Raw genomic sequence first — 27,931 nt, forward strand, 5'->3', positions numbered from 1 at the left:
CAAATTAACACGGCTGCTCAGATTGTCTTCCAAATCTTTTATACAGATAAGGAACAGCAAACGGCCTATATAACACTACCGTGGGGAACGCCAGAAATCACTTCCGTTTTACTTGATGACTTCCCGTCAGTTACTACGAATTGTGACCTCTATGACAGGAAATCATGAATCCAGTCACATAACTGGGACAATATTCCATAAGCACGCAATTTTACTACAAGCGGCTTGTGTGGTACAGTGTCAAAAGCCTTCCAGAAATCCAGAAATGTGGAATCAATTTGAAATCCCTTGTCAATAGCACTAAACACTTCATGAGAGTAAATAGCTAGTTCTGTTTCACAAGAACGATGTTTTATAAATCCGTGCGAATGTGTATCAATAGACCGTTTTCTTCGAGGTAATTCATGACATACGAACACAATATATGCTCCAAAATCCTGCTGCATATCGATGTTAATGATATGGGCCTGTAATTTAGTGGACTACTGCTACTTCCTTTCTTGAATATTGGTGTGACCTATGCAATTTTCCAGTCTTTGGATACGGAACTTTCGTGGAGCGAACGGTTGTATGTGATTGTTAAGTATGGAGCTACTGCATCAGCATACTCCGAAAGGAACCTAATTGGTATACAGTCTGGACCACGAGAGTTGCTTTCATTAACTGACCTAAATGCTTCACTACTCCGAGGATATCTGCTTCTACGTTACTCATGTTGGCAGCTGTTCTTGATTCGAATTCTGGAATCATTACTTCGTCTTCTTTTGTGAAGGCATCTCGGAAGGCTGTGTTTAGTATGCTTTGGCAGCACTGTCTTCGATAGTATCTCCATTGCTATCCTGCAGAGAAGGCACTGATTGTATCAAGCCGCTAGCATACTTTGCATACGACCAGATTCTCTTTGGATTTTCTGCCAGCTTTCGAGACAAAGTTTCGTCGTGGAAAGTATTACAACCATCTGCCATTCAAGTCCGCGCTAAATTTCGAGCTTCTGTAAAACGCTGAAGAATGGAAGATTGGGGTGAAGAGAGGAACATTAGTGTCTGACGGTCCTTCGACAACGGGGTCATTAGGGACAGTGCACACACTCGGAATGGTGGAGGGGGAGGGGGGCAGGAAGGACGGCTGTGTCCTTTCAAAAGGACCACCACGGCATCTTCCTAAGTGCTGCTGGAAAATGACGGGAAACCTTAACCTACAGAATCGGATTTTCAACTGCCTTCCCCCGGAATACTAGTTATTGTCTTATGCCTACGCTTCCTGACTCCATACACTCGCAGATGTTGCGGAAGATATGATACAAGTCGGTCACTAACAGAACAGTTATTCTTCCTTGGAATCACCTGCCTTATGATTGCTTTGATGCGGCCCGCCACGAATTCGTTCCTTGTTCCAAAATCTTCATTTAACCCCAGCACTTGCTCCCTGTGTTCTCAATTGTTTGTTGCATAATTTCGAATATCTGTCTTCCCGTACAGCTTCTTCCAACTACAGCTTCCTCTAAAGCCACGGAAGTTATTCCCTGATGTTTTAACACATACCCTATCTTCCTGTCCGTTCCTGTTGTCAGTGTTTTCCATATGTTCCTTTCTTCGCCTCAGTCCACCTAATTTTCAACCACATAAAATGCTTCGATTCTCTTCTTTTCTGATCTTCCCTAAATCCATGTTTCGTTACCATACAATGTAGTGCTCCAGAACTACATACTCAGAGATTTCTTCCTCGAATTAAGGTTTGTGTTTGATACTAGCAGGCGTGTCTTTGCCTACACTGATCTGCTTTTTATATACTCCCTGCATCGTCCATCGTCCGTCATCTATTTTGCTTCCAGAGTAGCAGAACTCCGCAATTTCATTTACTGAGCGATCGTCAATTTTTATGTTAAGTTTACAGCTAATCTCATAATTGCAACTCTTCATTACTTTCATCTTTGTTCGATTTAGTCTGAATCCATATATTATACTCATTAGGATCAGATTATTCGTCCCATTCAACAGATCCTGCAATTCATCTGCACTTTCACTGAGGAATAGCAATGTCCTCAGAGAGTCTTATCACTGATATCCTTTCACTCTGAATTTTAGTGTCACGCTTGAATCTTTCTTTCATTTCCGTTATTGCTTCTTCGATGTACAGTTTGAACAGTAGGGGCGCCAGACTGCATCCCTGTCTTAAACCCTTTTCAAACTGAGCCCTTCGTTCTTGGTCTCCCATAGTAGTATACGTTACTCATCAGTATCTGTAGTCTAACGTACCCTGTTACTAACTAAAGTTTTTCTGGAACTTGCAATCATTAGCGACTGAAAAAATGCAATGTGTGAAACAGGATTCTGTCATCTGAGTATCTTACTTACCGCGTGCTGTACTTAGAACTTTGAATTCATCCTTGGTTGCATTTGCGTGCAGGCAAAGGCGAGAACATCTGGGACCACCTCCTGCACACACGTCCCAACTTCACAGAGGACGGCAAGAATGCGGACGTCGCTGACGATTCTTACCACAAATACAAGGAGGACATCGCAGCACTGGCTAGCATGGGTGTAAGTATACCGATGAACTCACCTGAGGGTGCTGGTTCCCCCCATTTTCTGTTATCATGAATTTTTTGATCTTAGCAAAGAAATGTTTCAAAAACCGAGATATTTCGCTAAGGTACATGAGACGTATCGAGCAGGATTCCACATAAAAAGGCTGCCTAGTACAAGAAACAGGCACTGTTTATTTAGAGACAAATAGAGAATTGTATATAGTGTGGCACTGTGGGGCTCCGAAACTTGGACAATTGATGCATGCGACGAGAGGCGTCCGGAGACATTTGTAACATGGCAATAAAGGTGGATGTGAAAGATCTCGCGGACGGTGAAGCCACAAATGAAGAAATTCTTAAGAGAACAGGTGAAACAAGATTTCTGTTACTAGCAGCACGAAAGAGAAGAGCTCAGTTAATTGACCACCTCAGCCGACATATTAGTTTGCTAGCTAATTTAATGCAAGGAATGATTCAGGGCAAAAGAAGACGAGGAGGATATAGACTGCTGTATTCTAGACAGATGAGACATGGTCTCGGAGCAGACTCGTACGAGGAAACGCAGGAGAGGAACAGGGAACAGAGATGAATGGAGAACGACTTTTGCTGCCAAGCAGTCTTCGGATTGATACTTAAGAAGAAGTGTAAGAATGAAATGAAGATCAAAGCAACAGAATTGTGTGTAGTATTTCTCTGTGTAATAATCACAAAGCTTATCGTTCGTGTTCCTGATAACCACAGCTAGCACAGAAATGCATTTAATGAGGTTTGTTTCCAATAAACGCATCCTATCAGATTTATATTAAGTTTCTTTGAATGACTATCTATTTGGGTAGACAGTGCCCTACAAACCTTTTTGGAGGAAAGTCATAAGTTTTGTAAGTTATTTACATTTTTAAACCTATTTCGTCAGCCGATGACATTTTGAGAGTTTCATGTTTATATAGTAAAATATGTTTTATAACAGATACCAACGTTTAAATATAGCGGTTGGAATCTTTTATAAAACGTATTTTATATAAACTTCTGAAATAGCATTCACACTTATTTTACAGTTATTCAAATAATCATTTTCATCAATTCAGAGTTCTTCCTGAAGCGAAATCCTCCAACTAAGTTTGTGTAGCGAGATAGTGAAATTTTTATGACATAAATCCACTTTCCTGTGCACCATCTGTATCTCAGGAATTTTAAGGAGTTGAATTGATTAGGAATTAAATAATATCATTTAACCTTTTGCTTCCCAGTGACATAAAAACATATATCATGTTGAAATAGTTCAGAAAAGTACCCTTTCTTATCATAGAAAGCAACGAATATCAGAAGAAATTCGACAAGGTAAACAGCCAATTGTTTTAAGTAGGTAGTTTCATTTTGTAACCACAAGGACAAACAGTTTTCAACTACTCATCTTTTTATGTGATATATTTGAAAGGAAATTCGCATTTTCCCCTAGATACAATCCCACAACTCGAAACGTCCATGTTTTTTTCCCCCTTTATTAAGATTCGATTCCCCCCCCCCCCCCCCCCAAAGTGGCGGGCTGGAACAGCTTAGTATGCCGCTCTTCAGCCTACAGAATGTTTTATAAAAATGAAGATAATAAATAATAAAAGCAGGCGATAAAATCGGTGACTTAAATGGTAAAATGGCGGGAAATTGTGGATCTTAAAACATAGAACAGAGGGTTGGCGATGCTAATGAAATACACAGGAAGCAGACAGGTAAAATAACAATTAAAAAACACGGCGACAGTCTGGTTTCTGTTCGCAAGAGAGATAAAAATCATGCCCAGCGAGAGCATGATTTCTGTTCACAAAACTTTGGAAAAGACGCGCAACACTGAACACTCACTTAAAACACTGCACTACAAAGTTGACACAAAGATAACACACCACAGCTGAGGGCAGATGGGGGGAACCTGGACAGATGACGGCGAAGGAAAAGGGGAAAGAGAGGAAAAACGAAGTGTGAGGGAGGGGGGAAGGAGCCAACGGAGGATGAGGACTCATAAGAGGGGGGGGGAGGGAGGCTGGGCAGACGCGAGAGGGAGTGGGGAAAGGCAGAGGAGGGGAATGCAAAAGTACTTGGGGGGGGGGAGAGAAGGGAGGCAGAGAGAGGGTAGGTGGGGGAAAAACAGGATGGAAGGGGGGAGAGGGAGCCCAGGAAAAGGACAGAGGAAGGGAGAGGGAGGTGAGGATCAGAGTTGATGGGAGGGATAAATGGAAGGAGAGAGGGCATCATCTGGGAGGGGGATTTGACAGAAGCCAAATTGGGAAAGGAGATGAAGGGTGTAGAGATGGAGGGTAGGTGGGACACAACAGTGAAGGTGCAGCAGAGGGCGGGACTTGGAGAGGAGAGGAGCAACCAGGGGATGAGGGGGATCAAGGTGGTGGGAGGTGTAGAGTATGCGGATATGTTCGAGGAATAGGAGCAGATGGGGGAAAGGAATCAGGTTGTAGAGGATCCACATGGGGAATGGGAGGCATATACAGAAGGCGAGGTGGAGTGCATGACTCTTGAGGATCTGGAGGGACATAGAAGCTGGGGGGGGGGGGGGTGGCAGATATCCAGGTAGGACTGCCATAACAGAGGATGGGACTGATTAAGGAAAGGTAGAGGGGTTCAACCCCCATGTCCAGCCAGAGACGAGTTTGAGGAGTCGGAGGCGGTTGTGGGCTTTGGATTGGATAGAGCGGAGATGAGGGATCCAGGTGGGGTGACGGTCAATGATGAGGCCAAGGTTGATGAGGGAGGGGGAGAGGTGGATAGGACGGTCGCAGATGATAAGGGAGAGATCAAGGAGCCGGGAGGAGAGAGTGGTATGACCTACAATGACTGCCTGGGTCTCGGAAGGATTGATTTTCAGGAGCCACTGGTTACAGCATGTGGCAAGAAGGTGAAGGTGAGTCTGGAAAAGGCGTTGGGACCGTTGGAGGGTAGAAGCGAGGGCAAGGAATGCTTCTCATCGGCATACAGCAGGAGGCGTACTGGCGGGGAGGGGTGGGGGAGGGGGGGGTTGGAGCATATCTGCCGAGTACAGGAGGTAGAGGAGAGGGGAGAGGACAGAGGCCTGGGGCACACCTGCAGAGGGGTAGAAGGTGCGGGAATCGGCGTTATGGATGGCAACATAGGAGGGGCGGCGGGAGAGGAAGGAGGCAATCAGATGGACGGAACGTCCATGAAATCATAATGCCTCTAACAAATTGTAGTCCTAAATAACAAGCAAGAATACACCTACAATTTAATAAATTTTGTATCAAGACTACATACAGCTCCAGTGGTTTTATTTCGAAAGCACTCCTAAAAGCAGTAGTACAATTTGACCACAAAAAAATAATAAAAACACCAGGTGTCACACTCTCCTACAGTCACATAGCACAATCTCTACAACTGATGCTTTGAACGCTACATTCGTAGAAGTGCCTCAGTGTACCACTAGATGTCTCTAGCTCTGTATAGGGAAAGGACGGCCAACTTGCCAGTGGCCGCCATTTTGGGTCCACTGCTCCGCTGGTGATTCATTGTCGTCTGCAGCACATTTAGTCATGTATATTAAAGACGTGCACTGCTAAAACTGATCCGTGGCTTCAAACGGAACATGTCACATATTTAGCAACAAAAAATCCCAACAAATTTAAGCTAAATGAGTCGAAAAACATTTGTTGTGGTGAGCATGAAACACAGTTTTTTCCCTGTTATCCTTTATTAATGGCGAAAGCAGATTTCACAGTTCTGTTTACGGTATCGAGTTTGAACACCTGTTTTCGTAATTAGTGTTAAACTGGTCCTATCCAATAGTCAGCAGGACAAAAGGGAATCAATATCAGTTAGCAAGTGCAAGGAAAAATCCATCGCTAATTTAAAGCTCTGTATCGACTTACTTTTTATTCCTGCTGCTCGGTACTACGAAAATTCGCCCAATGTCTGTTTTGTTATACGAAATAAAGCACTGGATTCAAATATATATGCGCGGTATCTTAATAAGTAGAATTGATAAACGTGCCTACACGATTACGCATGTTTTATATTTTTTTCAGATCCACCTCATAAAATTTTTTCTGCAAATTGTTCTACGACACTAGGAGAATGATTACGAAAGTACAAGAGATTACAATATTTTTAAAATGTGTTCGAATAGAACTAGGCCTACGATCAAACGTAGACTGTTGGATACAGTAACAACTAAGAAACTTCCTGGCAGATTAAAACTGTGTGCCCGACCGAGACTCGAACACGGGACCTTTGCCTTTCGCGGGCAAGTGCTCTACCATCTGATCTACCGAAGCACGACTCACAGCCGGTCCTCACAGCTTTACTTCTGCCAGAATCTGCCAGGAAGTTTCATATCAGCGCACACTCCGCTGCAGAGTGAAAATCTCATTCTGGAAACATCACCCAGGCTGTGGCTAAGCCATGTCTCCACAGTATCCTTTCTTTCAGGAATGCTAGTTCTGCAAGGTTCGCAGGAGAGCGTCTGTAAAGTTTGGAAGGTAGGAGATGAAATACTGGCAGAAGTAAAGCTGTGAGGACCGGTCGTGAGTCGTGCTTCGGTAGCTCAGATGGTAGAGCACTTGCCCGCGAAAGGCAAAGGTCCCGAGTTCGAGTTTCGGTCGGGCACACAGTTTTAATCTGCCAGGAAGTTTCATATCAGCGCACACTCCGCTGCAGAGTAAAAATTTCATTCTGGAAGTAACAACTAAATTTATATTGATTTTGTGGTGTCACCGCCAGACACCACACTTGCTAGGTGGTAGCCTTTAAATCGGCCGCGGTCCGCTAGTATACAACGGACCTTCGTGTTGCCACTGTCAGTGATTGCAGACCGAGCACCGCCACACGGCAGGTCTAGAGACACTTCCTAGCACTCGTCCCAGTTATACAGCCGACTTTGCTAGCGAAGCTACAGTGACAAATACGCTCTCAATTGCCGAGACGATAGTTAGCATAGCCTTCAGCTACGTCATTTGCTACGACCTAGCAAGGCGCCATATCCTTTGCTATTTATATTGTGAAGCATGTACAGTGAAGAGAGATGTTTACCAATTGTGGAATAAAGTTAAGTATTACATCAACTTCGTACTTATTTATCAGACTCACCTCCTTTACTTGTTCCAGACCTCACGCCAGTCAGCGTGAGCGTAAACGCGTGCATTTTGGCCTCCTCTAGCAACACGGTGTTGGCTCTTCTGCCAACACAATAGATTTACTGTATATTAGCCGCCAGGTTGCAACTGTAATATTAGTGTCCTGGTAACGTTAATGTTTATTGAATGAAATGTCGTAGGTTCGGTAATTGCCTAGCGCATAAATTATTTCCTTTTGTACATTACATGGTGTGGAAGAAAGTACAATTCATTACTATGAACACTGTAAATATGAGTTTAAAGCATACTGTACAGTCAATCAGGTCAAATCTTTTACCCATCATGATAACTTTATACGGTACCACTCAGTATTTTTCGTTTTATGTGCAAACAGTGGCAGTTTTATCTCTAAGATTTCTATTTTGTATCACAAGCTGCGACACTGTCCGAATAAAGCAGTGACCCAAATATAGAATAAATTTCCTTTACTTTACGTCTATGGTCACAAATTTTTTGACAACAGATTATCAGTTTCGATCTATAATGACCATCTTCAGATAGACCGAACCCGGTAATCTATTGACAAAAAGATTGTGCCATAGACGTAAAGTAAAGGAAATGTATTCTATTTTGTAATTAAATTACCATTAAACAATCCTATTAGCTGTTATGCCCTTGTTTTGCTGTTCGAATGGATTGGAAGCTACGTAACAGAAACGTAAAAAGGAGACAAAAACAAAAGGCCAGAAATGAAGAAAATTAACTGAATGGTTAAGTCGAATACCTGCAACCTTTCCCATTGCGATCAATATTCTCCTTCTTGTTGCATTGCTCCCTTCGGAAGGAATTCTGTACAGTTTTCTCCATTTTCGCCTCGAAACGAACAGCCAAAAGCATTGCATTGAGGCATTATTCTACTTAGAACTTCGAAGATACACAACACTTATTATGCTTCACACATAACGCTCGGGTCCACAATGGCTGCCAATGTCAGGCGACGCGGTTTCAGCCAATCCTGAAGTGCGGACGGATTGCCCAGAAAATAACGTACCGCATTTTTTTTCAGCCGAAAGCAATGCTACGAATGCGAAACGTTACGTGTGTATTATTTGAAGTCTCTCGAGTGAGCCAGTCAAGTTGTCGACACATCCGAGAGATAGCGTAGCTGCAGGACAGTTTCAAAATAGTTTCTGCAGGTGAAGTACGTTAAAAGCAACGTATCGTCATTGAATTACTCACTGCAGAGAAAGAAACTGCGAGGAATATTCACAAACGCTTGTGCAAAATCTATGGAGCATCTGCTGTCGACAGAAGTACAGTTAGTCGCTGGGCACGGAGGGTGAGGTCATACGAAGGCGGTTCGGCGCAGCTCCACTATTTGCAGCAGTCGGGGAGACCATCCACGGCTGTCACTCCTGACGTGTTGCAGCGAGCTGGTGTTGTCACTCGCGAGGACAGACGCGTTACGACTCGCCAGTTGGCGCTGCATTTGTCAATCAGTAAAGGAAGGGTGGGTGCAACTATCCGCACTCGTGGACGTTCAAAAGTGCGTGAAAAATGGGTCAACGCGGTGTCTAATGGTGGATCACAAATCGCATAGAAGAAAACATTTGTCTCGATTTGTTGCAACTTTTTGAAGTTGAGGGGTAGGCCTTCTTGTCCCGAATTGTGACAGGTGATGAAACCTGGGTTCATCGTTTTCAGCCCGAAAAAAATGACAGTTGATGAAATGGCACCATTCCCACTCCCTACAGAAGAAGAAATTCAAAGTATCTGCTTCCGCTGGTAAGGTCATGATGACCGTGTTCTGGCACTGTGAAGGTGTGATTCTCGTTGATGTGATGCCAAGAGGCGGTACCATTAATTCAGGTTCATATGTCAACACATCAACAAAATTGAAGACGCGCTTCTGGCGACTTGGGCGCCACAGCAACACAGGATATGTTTTGCTGCAACACGATAACGCTCGGCCCCACACAAGTCAGAGGACTCCTGAACACATCGCAAAACAGGGTCGGACAGTGTTACACCGTCCACCCCACAGCCGTGACTTAGCCCCCTCGAACTTCCACTTGTTTGGGCCATTAAATGGTGCCATTCATGGAAGACATTTTGAGGACGATGAGGAGGCGATTCACACAGTGAAGCACTGGCTGCGCCACCAGGACAAGGATTGGTACCGACAGGGAATACACGCCCTTGTTTCGCGCTGGAGGAAGGCCATAGAACGGGATGGAGATTACATGGTAAATAGGGTGTGTAGATAAAGTACCATTCTTACGTGTTTGCAATTCTCATTGCGTTCAATAAAGAATTGTTGAAGAAAATTGCGGCGCAGTACTTTCTGGGCAATCCTTGTAAATGGTTAATCAGACTTGTTTCACGTGATGTTACACTACCTTTGTCAGAAAAGTTCCAGGACAGGATTCTTTTATTTCTGAGTTTGCAAAACTGAAAAGGAACAAATGTTGTTTTCATGTTACCTGGTCTGTGTGCGTCCTTGAAATGATCTTGGTCATGTTTCCGCTCAAACTCACTAGGTGACAGGACTGAGCTTAACCACCGCTTTATTTGGGTTGTTGGCACATTAGCTGCAGTGACGCAATGGATGTGTTACGAGCAAAGAGTGAACATTAAGTTCTGCGTTAACCTCGGGAAAACCCCTATTGAAACGTTGACAGTGATAAAGCAGGCATATGCAGGGAGGTACTTTCAAGAAATCGTGTTCTCGAGTGGCACAAATATTTCATGAGGTCAGAGATTCAGTACAAGACAATGCCAGATCTGGTCGCCTGCCTACAGCACATACCGATGGAAATGAGGAGCGTGTAAGGCAGTTATTGGAAGAACACCGTCATGTAACTGTGCGTGAAATGTTAGAAGAACTTAATTTGAATCGTGGTGTATGTCATAAGCTTTTTTGCGAAGATTTAGAGAAACGGAAAATAGTGCAAGACTCGTACCCCACGTACTAACAGACGAACTGAAAGAGGAAAGACGAAGAACTTCTGCTGAACTACTGATTAGAGCCAGATGTGACCTCCCTTTCTGTCAAAGATTATTGCTGGGGATGCAAGAAGGTGCTACCTGTATCACCCTCAGAAGAAGCGTCAAAGTGCTGAATGGCGGAGTCCTGGATCACCAGCCTCGGAAAAAGTCAGACGAAAACATTCAAATCGAAGTATTAATGTGGCAAACAATTTCGACATCGCTGCCCTGATTTACGGCATTCTCAAGACTGGTTCTTAGTCCGTGGCAGTGCAAGATCCCGTATTGCTTTATCTATTACGAGGTATCTGGCCAGACATTCCGTTTTTGTCATCTCACATCCGCCATATTCGTACGGCCTCTCGCCTTGTAATTTATTTGTTTTTTGTTACCGCGACTGGAAAAGCAACTGAAAGGAAAGCTTCATCAAGATATATCAGACATCCAGCGGGCTGTGACAAATGAACTTACAAGCACCGTAGTTGAAAATTTCCCAGATCTCCAGAAGCGTTGGCAGCTGTGTATAGATAGTCAAGGGGATTACTTCGATGGGAGCTAGTATCATTATTTGGTAAGTGGAATTTTCTGTTTTCAAAAACACCTGTCCTTGAACCTTAACTGAGAAAGGAAGTATTCAGCAAACTTTCTTTTATTGTCTTATTTATTTTTGTCTCTTGAAGAAGAGACATACTATTTACAGCTAAACTCAGAATATCTTGATTAACTAAAACAGTACAGTTGCTATTGCATTAATATCATGCAATTCAATGTCCCATTTTTGAAAATGTGAGCACACATACATGGCATTTGTTGATAAATGCAGTCATATTCTTTTACAGCAATTCACGCAGGAACTGCTAACAGGTTAAACTGGTTATTTATCTCCGTCAGAGTTATAATGTAAATCTGATGAACATTATTGGTTTCGACTTCTATAGACCATCTTCAGATCTCTGTCAGAGACCTGTACGGTAAAGAGTCACATGTAACTTACTCCTCCTAACCTGACTGGCCTGATCAGTGGAATACAGCACAAATAATCTCATTGTGACTTCTTACGTTATCACCAACCAACTGCAACCGGCTATCGTAATTGTCCCGTAACTATAACTGGACTGATTAACCCACGAAATTCATCAAGCCGTAAAGTTTCTATAAATCTACTTATTCATTGTGTTATTTTGTGCAATATGCCCCTCGCTTATATAGACTATTATCTGTCTACGAAATAACTATAGAATATTGTTATGGGGAAACTAACAATTGCAAAAATTTGATTTGTAGCCACTTGTGAGGAGGCGAGCGCACGCGAAAAGTGGCTACGGTTTCTGTTTATACTCTGGATTTAGTTTGGTGTCTGTTCTCACCTGTATCTGCGACGAACTGAATTGCACCTGTGTATTTCACTATGTTGACTAGTGTATACTAACTTATTCTAAGTTTTTATGTATCTTTTGATCTAGCTACTTCTTCGGTTAGTGTTATATTCCTTGTGCTCTAGACAAATATTCATTAAAGACGAATAACGAGTTTACCCATTGGCCAATGTCTGCGAACAGTTGGAAGCTTTGTCTGCCAGGGCCAAAAGGCCTCAGGCTGTTGCCAGGGCTACAGTGGCAGTGGGGCACCTGAGACGAGTGCATTTGCACCTAGGGAGCCCATAGTGTCGCCCGGGATCCCTGATTTCACAGCATCGTCCTGATCTGTCGACACCCGTCTGACGGTGACTGGTCAACAGTGGCGGTATCGCGAAACTCTGGGCGGAAGGCGATAGTGCGTATTGGCTGCACGGTTGTCCCCTTACACCTTAAAAGTGGGTTTGAGGCATTGCTCGCAGCTTAAAGTGTAACTGAGCCAGCGCAGGACGCTTTAAAAGGCTGATCTTGAAAGAGCACGACAAGTGCACAGCGTGGAAGCCCTTGTCACTGTGTGCTCCAACTTTAGACGGATCATGGAGCCCCTTACAGAAAAAGCGGGCACCGCAAGGTGGAAGGCCAGCGCCCAGTCTGTTCGTTTGCTGGCGAGGTCATGCCCGAGATTCATTCCATTTCATACGTTGCGTATTTAAACACATGCTGCGTAATATTGTAAAAGCAGGTCGCACCAATAACACTTTTGTGTATAATGAAAAATTGTTCCACGTCACTAGTAAAAATTGTTTTGATCAGTAAATAAGAGGGTAGTAACAGTGGGTAACAAGGAAAATTAAATTAGTTGAAGGAAGTGGAAGATGTAAAATAATAGATAGGTTTGTTTGTAAATAACTCATCTGCTACCAGTCACGATTTTCTTATTTTATTTTTCGCACGACGCGTTTCGAGAAATGATTCCCATTTTCAAGTGCGTGTTTTGTGTTTGTTATGTCATCCCTATGTGATGTTGTCTATGAGTGAGATTCTGCTTCATTTCGTTGACTTTACTGCAATATATAAGGAAACATGCGATTTTTTAGTTCGTTACCGATCTTTTTGTGAAGTTAGTGGCGAAATTTAGAAGAATTTGTACTTACAGTTTCTTTATGGCCCATTTGATCGGAGTCTCACACACACTAAACTGTAACTACAAATTCTTATAAATTTCGCCACTAACTTCACAAAAAGATCGACAACCAACTAAAAATTCGCGAGTTTTTTTTTATATATTGCAGTAAAGTCAACGAAAAGAAGCAGAATCTTACACATCGACAACATCACGTAGGAATGACATAACAAACACAACAAACGCACTTGAAAATGGGAATCATTTCCCGAAACCGCGTCGTGCGAAAAATAAAATAAAGAACTTCGTCACTGGTGGCAGACAAACAAACCTATTGCTTTCACAGTCGCAGGCTTTTAGAACCATTTATAATGGATCAAGTCAAAATAATAGGTGTTAGTAATTTAGGGGAAAATGATAGAAAGATACGATCTGCAGATCTTCTTTTCCTGTTAAAACGAAATATTACATATTAATCACGGTTCGCCTTGTTGCTGTTCCAAGTCGAAGGGCCTCAGCAGAAACATCTTACTAAGTGTAATACAGCAAGAGAGATTCTGTGTGTTCTTGTTTCTACAGGCTAACAACTAGTACTACTTACTACATGTTTTAAGTTGTTATGTAGTTCATATCTGTGTTGCTATGAGGAGCAGTCAACTGAAAACCGGACACCCGACATGGATTGGTTCCATTCAAAAGTAATCAACACACGCGTTAAGATATTCATCACAGTGGGAGGCGAGACAGTCAGTTCCCGTATCCTAGAGCGCGGTTGGACGGATCCACAGCCGTACCCACTGTTGCACTTCTTCATCCGACTGAAACCGACGTCCATGTATGTCTTTCTTCAGGTCGCCAAAGATGTGAAAATCACGCCATGAAAGATCCGTGTTGTACGGAGGACGTGGCAGTGTTTCTCAACCACATCGCTGACGTGTAGCCTTCATCCGATTGACAGTGTACCTGAATTGATCATCTCGTCTTCTACTGACATAAATGTTTTAACGGGTGTGTTGATTATTTTTGAATGTAATCCTTCCATAGTCCCATTGTGGAAGGTGTGTGGTTTTCATTTGACTGCCCCTTATATACGTAGACTTAGTTGTACGTGTTGTAAATGTGCTGTTATGTTTGTTTGCATGATGCCGTTTGCCTTAGTCAGTGTCATGGGTGAGAGGGCAGCATCAGAACTTATGCTTCGAGCCTCGTCTCCCCGTGTGGCGTATTGCTTACATGTAATGATTGTTCAATTGTTTTCATTAGTCATTTTCCTTTTCATTGTTTAGTTATCATATTTAAAAAGTAGTTTAGACACATGGACCAGTCCCGTTTTTTGTCTTCTTATCTATTTTAGGTGTTATGCTCCTTACGTCACGAGTTTACCTTTGTCTCATATTGTTGTTGTATTTGTTTCTTCCTCTGTGTCTTTTTCTACATCGATATCTGTGTCTATGTCTGAGTTTGTGTCCCAAGGATCGTGTTGTCTATTTGTTGTACGTCTGTTCGAGATATTCCTACGTATTTTGTTGTCTATAGACGTCACGTAGTGTTTTTGAAACATTTCGCCACTGTTGTCTAAAGCACGCCATTTCTTTCATGTCATCGTCTATAGGTGTTATGTGTGTAACGGTGCTGCAATGTAATGTCACGTATTCAGGAAACTCGTATGTCCTCATGTAGCTCTCTGGCTGAGGCCCATAGGCCGTGGCTAGCCAGTAAGTGAACCACGCCACGACTGGGATCCACATGCTTCAGTTTCAGTCGTTCCAGTACTGAACTATGTGCGTTTTCAGCAAAAGAAGTTGGTGCAGGCATGGTAATTGACAGAAATTTAGCTACCGAAGAAGAGTTGACTCACGACGTGTTATTACAAAGAGTTTTAAAACAGCGGGAGGCCCCAGGAACTGAGAGCGACGAAGGAGAAATGCCTTGGGCTGAGGCTTCAGGAGTATTAAACACTTTTGTGAAATTCGCTAAGAGTAGCCAACACTAAAACGTTTCTGAAGTCATGAATGTTCATATCACATATAACACTTCTTGTCAAAAAAGATTTGAAACCAAGAAACAAGTTAGCATTTTTGTAATGTTACAAAGCCGTGAGCAGACAATTTCAGCTAAACGATCAGTGGTAAATACCAGTCCGCCATATTCGACGCTCTCGACGTCATATATCCCTGCTATCCCTAAAGAGAGTGGTTCCAATTAAATTGTACGAAATTCTTGATAACATTTTTTAATTAGGTTGTTCCTGATTTTTTAAAAGCAATGGACTTAATTTTATTTTGTAACTGTCATTTAAAAATTGTGTATATATATATATATATATATATATATATATAAATTTTTAAATGTAATCTTCCTACTAGAGAACTTTTATTTACGAGTATCGCAATAAATACATATACAGATTTCTCTAGTAAGAAGATTTTTAGAATTTACAGATCGCTTTCCTGCTTGCAATATGAGGTAATCATAATTCAATATTGTTTTTACAGAAACGTAGTACAAGTTTATGCTTTAATCTCTTATGTTGTGTTTAATAAGTAATAATTATTTGTTTTTGTAAATTAAAACTATAGGTTGTTCCTGTATCCCTGTCTTTAAGCCAGCTTTTAAAAAGTGCCCCTGATAAAGCGGCATATTTGATAATCTGACATTGACAGGTTCCCGACAATGCCGGATAATCAGTGTCCTACCATGGCAGGGAGAGAAACTTATCTGAAGCCAGATGTTACTTGCAGTGAAATTCTAAATTTTTATTGGAATATATATCACAAATATATGTTGACTGCTGGCGGTGGAGGCGTGCTGATATGTATAAAAATACGATAAAATCTAGTGATTCGGAATGCGAAATAATTTCGGTGAGGATAAGTGTGAATGCGAAATAATTTCGGTGAGGATAAGTGTTTCCTGCTCATGTTATAGCAATAGGTGGAGATATCAATTTACCAGCAATAGACTGGGAGACTCAAGTTATTAAGGCGGTTAGTAGGCACAGGGAATCGCGTGAGCTTCTAATCAGAGAACCGACTCGTGACAATAATTTATTAGGTCTCCTGGCTATGCTCCCTGTTTACAGCATACTGAATACGGCTTTAAATTGGAATGTAAGGAAAGGTAGGAAGATATTTCTGGTTGGCAAGAGTAAAGTGAAAAATTCATCTCGAGGACCCAAAATATGGAACATCAATGGACACGAATACTCCGTAAAGGGCGATCAAAATGTTTTCATTTATAAGGGTGTACAGTCCAGAATTGGTATGCCAGTCAGGTAAACTCGCCGTGAGCACTGAGGTAATCGTACTGCCGACGCTCCAGGCTGAAGATACCCCTTTGGTAAAACACTGTATCCTGCTACCTGGAGAAGTCCGTAAATGTCTGGTGCACATCCTTGTCCGAGTGGAATCGTCGACCCTTCAAGGCTTTTTGTAAGGGACCGAAGGCGTGACAATATCAGGGGGAGAGATCAGAACAGGGCACTTGATATGGCGTAACTTCGGCGTTACATTTGCGATATGGGGACGTGCGGCATCACGAAGCAGCGGCAGCAGCAAGTTTTCGACAGACAGGATGGCCCACACACACTCTTCATTATCCAGTGGATGTGTACCGGTGTTTGTCCCTCAGCACGCTGGTCCTGTTTGGACGCATTTGGTAATAACGTCACCGTAGTTCACGTTTCCCGTTTATCGCACGCACGTCGCATCGCAGTCGCGCTACGTTGCAAGCAATGCCCTCCAACGGAAACTTTCTAAGCGCCCCTTATACAGCACGCCTTAGACAGGTACATACCGAGGGAAATTGTGAAGGATGAGAAAGAACAGCCGTGGGCAGAAAGCCCTGTTAGAAAACTACTCCGCAAGCAGAGACTGTTTCACTGCAAATTTAAACGTAGCGAAAGCTTCACAGATAAACAAATACTAAACGAAGCCAAAATTAGCTTAAGGAGAGCAATGCATGAAGCAGAGAACAAATTAGTAAGTAAACTTCTGTCTACCAACATGACAGATAATCCTAAGACGTTTTAATTAAATCAGGAAACGTATCGAAGGTATTTGCCCAGACAGTCTGAGACGATAACGGCGTCGAAATGGAGGATAATTCAGAGAAGAATGTAATACTGAACTCCTTTTTCCAAACCTTTTTCACCTGGGAAGATCGTGCTGTGGTTCCTCCTCGAAACGGGAAATATCCCAATAAGTGATCACGGGACAGAAAAGCATATGAAATCAGCCGAGGAAAGGCCACTAGACATGACAGGATGCCCTTGTTATTCTGCATAGAATATGTAAAAGAACTAGCCCCTCTTCTGACAGGAGCGTATTCTCGGTCATCCACGTTTGAAAAAGGTTCGTCAAACACACTCACAAACCTGGAGACCCACGAGGTAGCTTACAAAAGCCTTTTCGCCCAATACTTGTGTTGTGGATTGGCAGGAGACCAACCCGTAATATTAGAGGAAGCCGAAAGGCACGCGTTTTAGCTCACGCAGGCTGGCGTGAGATCTGGAACAGGTCAAGGAAATTAGACTAGCAAAAAAGACGTAGCTGTGGAATACTTAACTTTAATCCATAAATGGTGAACATCGCTCTTGACGGTACATGTTTTACAGCATCAATAGTAACTGGTAATGGCGCCATGCTAGGTCGTAGCAAATGACGTAGCTGAAGGCTATGCTAACTATCGTCTCGGCAAATGAGAGCGTATTTTGTCAGTGAACCATCGCTAGCAAAGTCGGCTGTACAACTGGGGCGAGTGCTAGGAAGTTTCTCTAGACCTGCCGTGTGGCGACGCTCGGTCTGCAATCACTGATAGTGGCGACACGCGGGTCCGACGTATACTAACGGACCGCGGCCGATTTAATGGCTACCACCTAGCAAGTGTGGTGTCTGGCGGTGACACCACAACTTGAATATTACCTGTTAGTCTGAGATCCATGCCAAATAGGACTGACAGGGAAAATAGAGACGATCCAAAGAAACATAGCGCGTTTAGTTACAGATTTATTTGGTGAGCACGAAAGCGTCACAGATGTGTACAGCCAACTGCAGTGGCAGAGGCTGCAGAGAGAGGCGTTCTGCATCACGGCGTGGTCTAACAGTCGTTCTTCGCGTCAACCATTCGCGACTGAAACGAGGATGGGGGTGGAGGGTTGAGGGAAACGGGAGGGGTGGGGAGGCTGGGCGAGGAAGAGTCGTACACGAAGTACCATATGTAGGTGTCCATCTTTCAATATAGTTGGCTATTTCACTTTATTTAAAATGTGCACTGCTGCCAAGTTGATCAATAAAAGGCTTATTTTGCTTTGTGGTTGTTAGAAAACTGCTCCTTGCACATGAAACTTGCAGATATGAAACGCAACGAATACGCGGTTTATAAGAAGTCAAGACTATCAGAGAAGCTGTATGACTGCTGTCAATAGTCATCACTAGACTCGTATAAATTATTGCTTCTCTTTATCGCTTGATTTGCAACATCATTCTAAATATTTACTGTAATTTGTAGTCCTGACGTTAATTACATCTACATATATACTCCGCTAGACACCAAGCGGTGTGTGGCGTAGGGCACAATTCGCGCTAAAGTCATATTCCCCCCCCCCCCCCCTGTTCCACTCGCGGATCGCGCGAGGGAAAAACGACTGTCTGAACGCCGCAGTACGAGCTCTTATTTCCCTTATCTCTGAATGGTGATCATTACGCGATTTGAAAGTTGGTGGTATTAATATATGCTCTACATCCTTGGTGAAGATTGGGTTTCGGAATTTAGAGAGCAGCCCCTTCTGTTTAGCGCGTCGTCTATCTGCAAGTGTGTCCCATTTCAAACTTTCTATGAGATTTGTAACGCTCTCGCGATGTCTAAATGTACCAGTCACGAATCTTGGCGCTCTTCTTTGGACCTTCTCAATCTCTTGAATCAGACCCAACTGGTAAGGGTCCCATACAGACGAACAATAAGACTGGACGAACTAACGTATTGTAAGCTATTTCCTTTGTTGAAGGACTCCATCGCTTCAGGATTCTACCAATAAACCGCAATCTAGAGTTCGGCTTACCCGTTAGTTGTGTAATCTGATCATTCCATTTGAGATCATTTCGAATAGTCACACCCAGATACTTGACTGATGTTGCCGCTTTTGGAAGCTGATCATTTACTTCGTACTGATACATTAATGGGGATTTTAGCCTTGTTATACGCAGTAGATAACACTTACTAATATTGAGAGGTAACTGCCAGTCATTACACCACGCATTTATTTTCTGCAAATCCTCATTGATTTGTTCACAACTTTCGTGTGATACTACTTTCCTGTAGACTACATCATCATCGGCAAACAGTCTAAGGCCGCTGTCAATACCATCAACCAGATCGTTTATGTAAATCTTAAAAAACCGAAGCCTATTATGCTTCCCTGGAGCACAGCTGATGTTACTCTTGTTTCTGTTGAAGTTATCCCGTTCAGGACGACATACTGCTCCCTGCCTGTTAGAAAACTTTCTTTCCAACAGCATATGTCATTGGATAGACCGTAAGCGCGCACTTTTTGTAGCAAGCGACAGTGCGGAACTGAGTCGAACGCCTTTCGAAAGTCTAGATATATGGCATACGTTTTATATGAATTGATACCGCAGATAAATAAAGAATATGAGTTGGTAAACGGTCTGATGTTACTTCGTGTGGGAGGACCAATTACATCAGAACATTTTGCATCTAAGTTTTTTTTTCTGTTATTTCTGATTTAAAAATTGGAAAGATGAACTTTCAGCGGTTCCAAACAGAGCCGGATTAAGGCGCAAGCGACACAACCCGCCGCTGAGGGGGGCGTAAGTGGCGCCAAAGTGTAAGATATGTAAACGGTGCGTACCACAGTATTATTAGCGAAAACTGACAGGTGGGGGAAAAGGAAAGGTGGGGGGGGGGGGGGGGGAGGACGGGTTGGGGCGCCACTTGTGTGGGAAAGAGTTCTCGAATCAGCCGTGGGTTCCACAGGGCATATAATTACGTAACGGTCACAGTATCACAGATGGCTATTGTTTTCGAAGTTCTCGTAAATAGGCGACTACCTTGCTATTTTTCTATAATGTCTACTAGCTATCGAAAACGAACTTGCAGTGGTTCTGATTTCTATGCACAAGACCACTATAAAGATATTAGCATTGCTGATCACATTAGAACGAATGTTTTTGAGTTTTGTGCTCTCTCTAGACATCAATACGACATTTGGCAGGCTCAGAACTGAATCGTAACTTGTCAGAGAACAAAACAAAGCTACATCCGTAGTCCCCACATCTGCAATGTTCTTCCTTTCATTGTCGTGGGACGATATGTTGTGTTGTTAATGGGGGTCTCACCATGGAATCACGAAGCAATTTTGATGAAGACGACTGTGGAAAGTTTTAGATGAAATTATGTCCCCTTTTGCTGTTTACTGGGCTTACTGCAACTGAGTTCCGTTACACTTCCTATTATAAAGAACTTTTCTGGAAGTAGTTACCTGTGATCGACTTTTCATTAATCTTCTTGGAACTTCTCTCGCTGTACGTAATAGAGGCAACAGTCATAAAATTTCCCCTCGGGCACTCCAGAGCCACTTACTAGCTAAATTTACGACTGACCAGCGTAATTCCTGTAGAACAGGAATTCTCTTTACTACCCGCAGTCTCCATTGTGAAAGCCAGAGTATTTTGCGGGACGCACGTGTTCCTGATTTAATATTTAAAGGTGCTGGATAAAAAATAATTTTTTTTTACTGGTAACATTATCAGACGCACGCTTAGAATGAGATTTATGTATAGTAATTTAGTAAAATAAATATACCGAATGTTGGTAACGTAAAAGGTTTCAAAAAGATTCATCCGAGTTCCGAAGAATAAATTTTCAACGTAAATGAAGATAGGAACTGCTGACGAATTTTAACTTGCGCGCAGGCCTGCAACGTTTTTATTTTCAAAAGAATCATACAATTTTCCAACGGTATATCTTTCTATTGGCAATTCTGAGCCTACGATTTATCTTAGAAGACAAGTTAAAGAAACGAAAATCTACGTCTACGTATAGCATTTACAGATTTAGAGAAAGCCTTTGACAAAGCTGACTGGAATATATTCTTTGAAATTCTGAAGATTGTTGTTGATGCGATTTTCAGTCCAAAGACTGGTTTGCCGCAGCTGTCCACATTATCCTCTACAAGGCTCATCATGTCCAGCGACCTGCTGCAACCCACATCCGTTTCAACATGCCCACTGCACTCGTCTATTTGTATCCCGCTGCAATTTTACTCCCTTCACTTCCCTCCTATAACAAACTGACAATTCCTTGATGTCTCAGAATGTGTCTTTCCAACCGATTCCTTCTTTCAGTCAAGCTATGCCATAAATTTCCTTTCTCTCCAATTACTTTCCGTACCTCGGCATTAGTTACGCGATCTGTCCAACTAATCGTCAACAGCCTTCTGTAGCACCAAGCCTCAAAGGATTCTTTTCTTTCCTTTCTGGACTCCATCTTCCACGTCCCGCTTCCATATAAGGCTACACTCCAGACAGAAACCTACAGAAAGACTTCCTGACACTTAAATTTGTATTTGATCTTAACAATTTTCTCTTCCTCAGAAATACTTCTCTTGCTATAGCCAGGTCTGTATTTTATATCCTCCCTACTTCGGCTGTCATCAGTATTTTGTTGCCCAAATACCAAAATTAATCTATTACTTTTAGTGTATCATTTCTCCTGAGCTTTGCCTGATTTTATTCGATTACAGTCCACTACCCTTGTTTTGCTTATGCTAAAATTCTGCTAGCAAAAAACTTTCGCTACTGCATAGCAACTTACCAGTCCTATTAGATGAATAAATACATTGGCATTCTTCAGTGTTGCTGTGTGTTACTGTTTTGTTATTATGCTGTTGTTTACTGTTTAGATTATTGAGACTATGATGTATGTGACATGAAAAGAAGAGGAGCGAACAACTGAACTAGAATCATTAAACTGAAACCAAGTTGTCTATCTTTGTGGTAATTTAATGAGGGCAGATCTGTGAGGGAGATTTCCTTCTACACACAGAACTGCCTAACTAGACTTACCGAATGTGAGCACCTTTATACTGTGTTCGTTAACAGGACATACTTTATTTGTTGAACAGGGTAACGTGTACCGCTTTTCCATATCGTGGGCGAGGATTTTACCTGCCGGTGACTTGAGCTCCATTAACCAAGCGGGAATAAATCACTACAGCCAACTCATCGATGCTTTGCTGGAAAAGGGCATCACTCCACTGGTAAGAAACGTCAATGCGTAAGCGCAGTGTCGGCAAAATGAACATCAGACAGACACTTCGGCCCCTGAGCGGAGATTTTAATACATTTTGGCCCAGCGCATTTACGAATTTAGCGTGTAACATTTTTAAGAGTGAAACGCAGCTAAACTGCGAAGAGTTCCACTAACACCTTTCTATTACTGTCCCTTAAGCCATTACCAAGTGACAGCTGATTAGATTCCGGAAAGAACAATGGTGTACAAGAAACCGAGCCTTGTTAACGCTAGTCAGTTCTTAATTGACGATTGCCCAATAAGTAGATAACCGGCTACTAATAAACAACTATTAGTGGAGCTAATCGCAATTTTTTTTCATCCTTAAATATGGAATAATTTACCAAGGAACGAGCTAGTTATACGTTAACATAAAATTATAACTTGTCTAATTTTTTAAGAAGCTTTTGAGCTTCTCTCATTTTCGTTGAGCTTATTGCCTTAGTTGTTGAGTAAACCTACAGGAAATATTTCTGTGGAACGTTGTAAGTATTCTACTAATTTAGAGCCGTTGTCTATCTCTATTACGCTAACGTTAATGGCTACACAGTAACTATTCGCTATTTTCTTGTTAAGCTGCTCTGCACGTTCCAAGTTTTGCTGGCTCCTGCAGTTTTTCTCGTCTCTCCTAAGTTCTACCGCATATAACGATCGGGCTGCGTGTGATTATGATACTGCTATTGAATTTCAGGGGACAGCGATTCAGATTCTCATACTAACATTCAGATTTTTGGTTTCCATTTTTCTGCCCAAGTCGTTTAATGTAAATCCGTTGAAAAGGACACTTCCGGTTTCCTTCACCATCCTTCGGCAACCCGAGCTTGGGATTTGTCTGTAAATGTCCTTGTCGTCGACGGGACGTAAGAACACAACACTTTTCTCTCTTCTTCCGCCTGTGGGCTGTGGCACACGCGTTCCTTAGCCGTTTCATCTCCTGGTAGCTATTTTCCATAGATTTCATAGAAGTTTACAATAAAATCGCAATCATAGAACTTTTAAGAACCATAACGAGGGTGTTTTACCAGATATTTAAGCGTAAGAGCTAGCAGTTAGAATTTATTAAATGAGTAAATTTCCTTACATAATCCGCTCTTACAGCTGACTAGCTATTGGGGTTGGGTTGCTTAGTCCTCTCTGTTCGTTATTTTATTAATTCCGGTGTACCCGCTTTTCCTTTGACATGACTTCCTTAAGGGTTTGCTGCTGTTTCACCCACTATATGATGGAATACTCATCAGCACTGAGAAGCTCTGTGACAACTTTGACCTAAGGTAGTTTGCAATTTGATGTATGAAGTTAGAATAATAATTTACAGACAAATTGTGAAGCTGAACGATTTCAAAGTGTCCTGCAATACGAGTGGACTTGCCCTTTGTCCTTCTAACTATGGATCTCTTGGTACATCTTCGTATTTTTTAGTTCCATACTCCCGGAAAAATAGTGTTCCAAATTAAGGGTCAAATATCCTACTACCGGTTGAAACGAGACAATGTACTAATAGCAAAAGCAAAAATGTAAAATTGTATTTCTGCAGAATTTTAGTTATGCTCTTAAATACACAATATATTTGATACGCTGACAAATTTAAAAGAAATGGCCGTGTAACTATTTTTTTCTCCACAGGTGACAATGTACCACTTCGACCTTCCGCAGAAACTCCAAGAACTGGGCGGTTGGACGAATCCCTTTATCGCAGACAATTTTGTTGATTACGCAAAAGTTCTTTACGACAACTTTGGCGACAGGGTAAGAGTGATGTTTCACTGCAGCTTGTTGTGTGAACCATTGTAATTTGTCTCAGTCTGTAGAGTGGTATACCATTTTGTCTCACATGTAGTTTGCTAAAGATAAATGGGCTTTAAACTGCCGCTACGCTTTTTGGTTTGAAGGTGAACTGGACAGCTGGGGTTGTAGAGCCTGCTAGGTTACAGAAAAATCTGATAAAGATAAAATGTTATCATGAAATTCCTACTACAAAATATGGGATATGTAGTACGATTTTTTTCTCCCCCCGAACAGCCACTGCGAAAATTCGACCGCTTGCTGTAGCACATTTACATTTATCTTCAGAGAACATTTAGAGGTGAGAAATTACTAGTTTTTAGACTTGTAGCTCGTAGTAAATGCAGAATCCAGGTGCCGTTTTGTGTAACCGTGTTCTTGGAAAACGCACTTTTTCTGTTTGCAATGTCATTAAAGGGCCTATGCTATGGGAGATTACGACGGAAGTGATTACACGAAGGTTTATGTCTGTAATACGGGTAACTTCAGTGATTTTACAAACTTTGATTCTGTGTTTTTCCATTATCGAATACCCATAGACATCCAAGTAGATTGTGATCAGTGTGCGGGTGCTTCATTTCTCCAACTCTTGTTTATTACAGTCTCACTCACACACTAAATATACATTGTTATTTCTGTTTGAAACTAGTAAGTGTGACAATAAAGTAGCGTGGTGACGTCCAGAACAAGGGAAGTGGCCACCTGAGCTGGCTTCCACACGTCAAAATCTGTCCGAGACATGTATGCCCGTCGTACAAGTGTGGCTGCAACAAGTAATTTGTTGAACTATGACTCGCACTACCTCGTGCACTACCTCATATGAACTACCATCTATTTTGTATTGTAACTAAGGGAACAATGTGTCCTCACGAATATCTTGTCTGTGTTACTCAGATACCTTGTGGGTTATTTGTTGTTGATTATTCTTCAATAATACACTGGTTTTTTCATCAGGTTACCTTCCATTCGGAAAGTGGGTGGACTCAACGACTGTTACGTGGCTTCTAAATTATAGAGTGCAGCAATCAGTCGTCCTTGTTTTTAGATTTTACTACGCAAATCCAGATTTCGGCTACTGGCTAGCAGTTCTCAATGCACTATTTTCTGTTCTCCTGCATATAAGTCCCTGTTGTTCGGGTGTCAATCACATTTCTTTGCATCGAGCGTACAATGTTTGGAAGACCACATGTTGTTGATATTTGGAAAACTGGTTTTTTATTCTACCGAGGTAATCTGGACAAATACATAACGTCAATATGTCACCGAATACTGCAAGTTTCTCCATACGGTACAACACGTTTCTCCATAGAGTTCAACACCCCGAAACAATGAAATGGTCAGGATTCCGCCATTAGTTCTTTTTTATAGAGTAGTAGATGTCAAACAAAAACGACATCTTTTATCTGTACATAAACACGAATAACCTACAAACTAAATTGGCTCAATGGAAGCAGCTGTTATGTTGAACTTTGCATCGAAAATCGAGCGTGCAAAGACCACATATGGATTTTTGGAATAAAGTAATAATTCAAACATATTTAGTGGCATACACGACAGTCTTTTGTATCTTCCAGTGTTGCTATCAGTTACGTTTAAGTGGAAAACATTGGTATCCAATATGCGGCACATTCGGTTTTCCCTGTATCTCTTAGAATTACAAAGTTGTTACACATTATTGAAAAAGTTTCGCTTACATCCTACAGGTTTATTTTTTGACATAATACAGTAAGATTGAAACAGAAAACTTACCACTTGTAAATTCTACATTCCCTTCCGAGTTTTGGATGAGTTTGAATTAGCCTCACGAATTGAACAATATGTGGTAGATAATTTTTTTGTGGAAAAGTTGATTTGGCAATAAAGCAACATCTTTTTTCTTAGTGGTCTAGTGAGTAGGAACGATTCGGGTCACAGAAATTCCTTGAACTACCATGTAGTGCATAAACTAAGTAGCAAAAGTTAATGTGTTATGTGCATTATCACGTAGCGCGATTTTCCTCATGAGTGGTACGGTACGTGATGTTCAACTGGCTGCCGCTGAAATCTAAGACGGCAATGACAGGAAATTTAAAAATGCAACATGGCAGTGGCGGAAAATTAAAAATATCCAAGATGGGTGTGGCAGAAATTTAAAAAAAATCCAAGATGGTGGAACAAGCCCAGTTTTCCCACATTTAAAATGTGGGAATTCAAAAAAGCCAGGATGGCAGAAGTATTCCAGTTGTGCTGTGTAACCCCTCTGTTATCACAATCTACATCCATCTTCAAAAGTTTCTAAATAACCTGTAATATTTATTACAAATATGTAAAGATATTGACAGTACTGCAGTATTTCCATGTCTGTACCATTTATAAAAGAAAAAGTCAGCTTCATTTGTTTTGTGTAAGTTGACACAACAATCAGAAGTATACAAATGCTCCGTTTTTTCGTGCCACATTTAATAGTGCCCAAACAATCTGAATTATTTAACAAAAAATGTGTAAAGCCCCCCCCCCCCACACACATGCACATTTTTTTCCTCCCATTCTCAGCACAGCTCACCTGATCTCACACATATGCTGTGATGAAGGAGGCAGGTGTGTGTGTGTGGGGGGGGGGGGGAGGGAGGGAGGGGAGGAGGGATTGGGCTCTTATGTATGAGACATAAAGGAGGCTGTGATAAGATGTGTACTTATGCTTTGTCAGCAGTCTTAGCTTGCTGGCTAAGCATTTTGCTTGCCTGAACTAGTCTTGAATTGCTGACATTGGCAAGTCTCAACTTGCTGACTAATCACTTCAGCTTACTGGAACAAATCACAACTTGACAGAACAAGACTACAATTACTTATGTCACGCCATATAGGGCAGTCTGTTACATTTTTGTGGCATGAAGATAATGTACAGGGGTATTTGTTAGAATTTCATACAACAATAGTGATGTGTAAGTCAGTTTGTTACAATTTTGTTTCATACTTGGGATTTTGAGAGCAAGTAGTTGGCACCAGCTATTAGGTTATGGCACATACACTGTCAGCTACTGGTATTAGAATATAGTAGCTGACAGTCACATTATGACAACTGTTCACCATTGTAACACCATAGTATTCACTACGTGTTCAGGGTAATGGCAGTCACCATCATTGGGCAAGGAAATCACCATACAACTGACCATGCATCTGGGATAATGCTAGTCTTCATGATTAGGGGGTAGTCAGTCACCATATCAGCTGACCGTCATTGTCTCAGATGCATACAGGGGGATGGTAGTCATCATGATTGGGCTAATGAAAGTCACCTTGTATAAACTGACCATTGTTGTCCCACCCAATAGTAACTAGGGTAACGGTAATCGCTGTGGCCGGGATAATGCCTGTGGATGCTCATCTGTAACATGGCTACTTATAGGGTAGTTTTTTACAATTTCGTGTAATAATGGAGATGTGTGAGAGTCATTTTTTCAATGTTGCTGTAACATAGCAATGTATCGAACAATTTTGCTATAACACTGTCATGTAGAAGTCAGTGTATTACAATTTTGTTTTGACATAGCTACATATGGAGCAGTTCGCTACAATTTGCTGTAAGATGACGAAGTATGGGATAATTTCTTACAAACTGTTGAAATTCTGCAGTAACGTCATGATGCATAGGGAATTTTGTTACAATTTTGGGAGAAAATGCTGATGCATGGTTCGGAGTGTCAGGTAGTCTCCTTGTGCGACCGTACAAGTTAGCGTTATCAGCAGAGGATGGGAAATATTTTATACTACGAAACATGGT

At 41.9% G+C, this 27,931-nt stretch overlaps 1 protein-coding gene across 1 annotated transcript in view; it reads left to right on the plus strand.

The window, feature by feature from the left end:
- Positions 1 to 27,931, plus strand: part of LOC126095126 (myrosinase 1-like) — a 242,830-nt gene that overhangs the window by 57,410 nt on the left and 157,489 nt on the right. The window contains exons 3-5 of the mRNA XM_049909834.1: positions 2,407 to 2,540; positions 22,223 to 22,357; positions 24,013 to 24,135. Of these exons, the coding sequence (XP_049765791.1) occupies positions 2,407 to 2,540; positions 22,223 to 22,357; positions 24,013 to 24,135 (392 nt within the window). The remainder of the gene's footprint in view (positions 1 to 2,406; positions 2,541 to 22,222; positions 22,358 to 24,012; positions 24,136 to 27,931) is intronic.

This window comes from Schistocerca cancellata, chromosome 8 (genome assembly GCF_023864275.1).
Source record: "Schistocerca cancellata isolate TAMUIC-IGC-003103 chromosome 8, iqSchCanc2.1, whole genome shotgun sequence".
NCBI classification, from domain to species: Eukaryota; Metazoa; Arthropoda; class Insecta; order Orthoptera; family Acrididae; genus Schistocerca; species Schistocerca cancellata.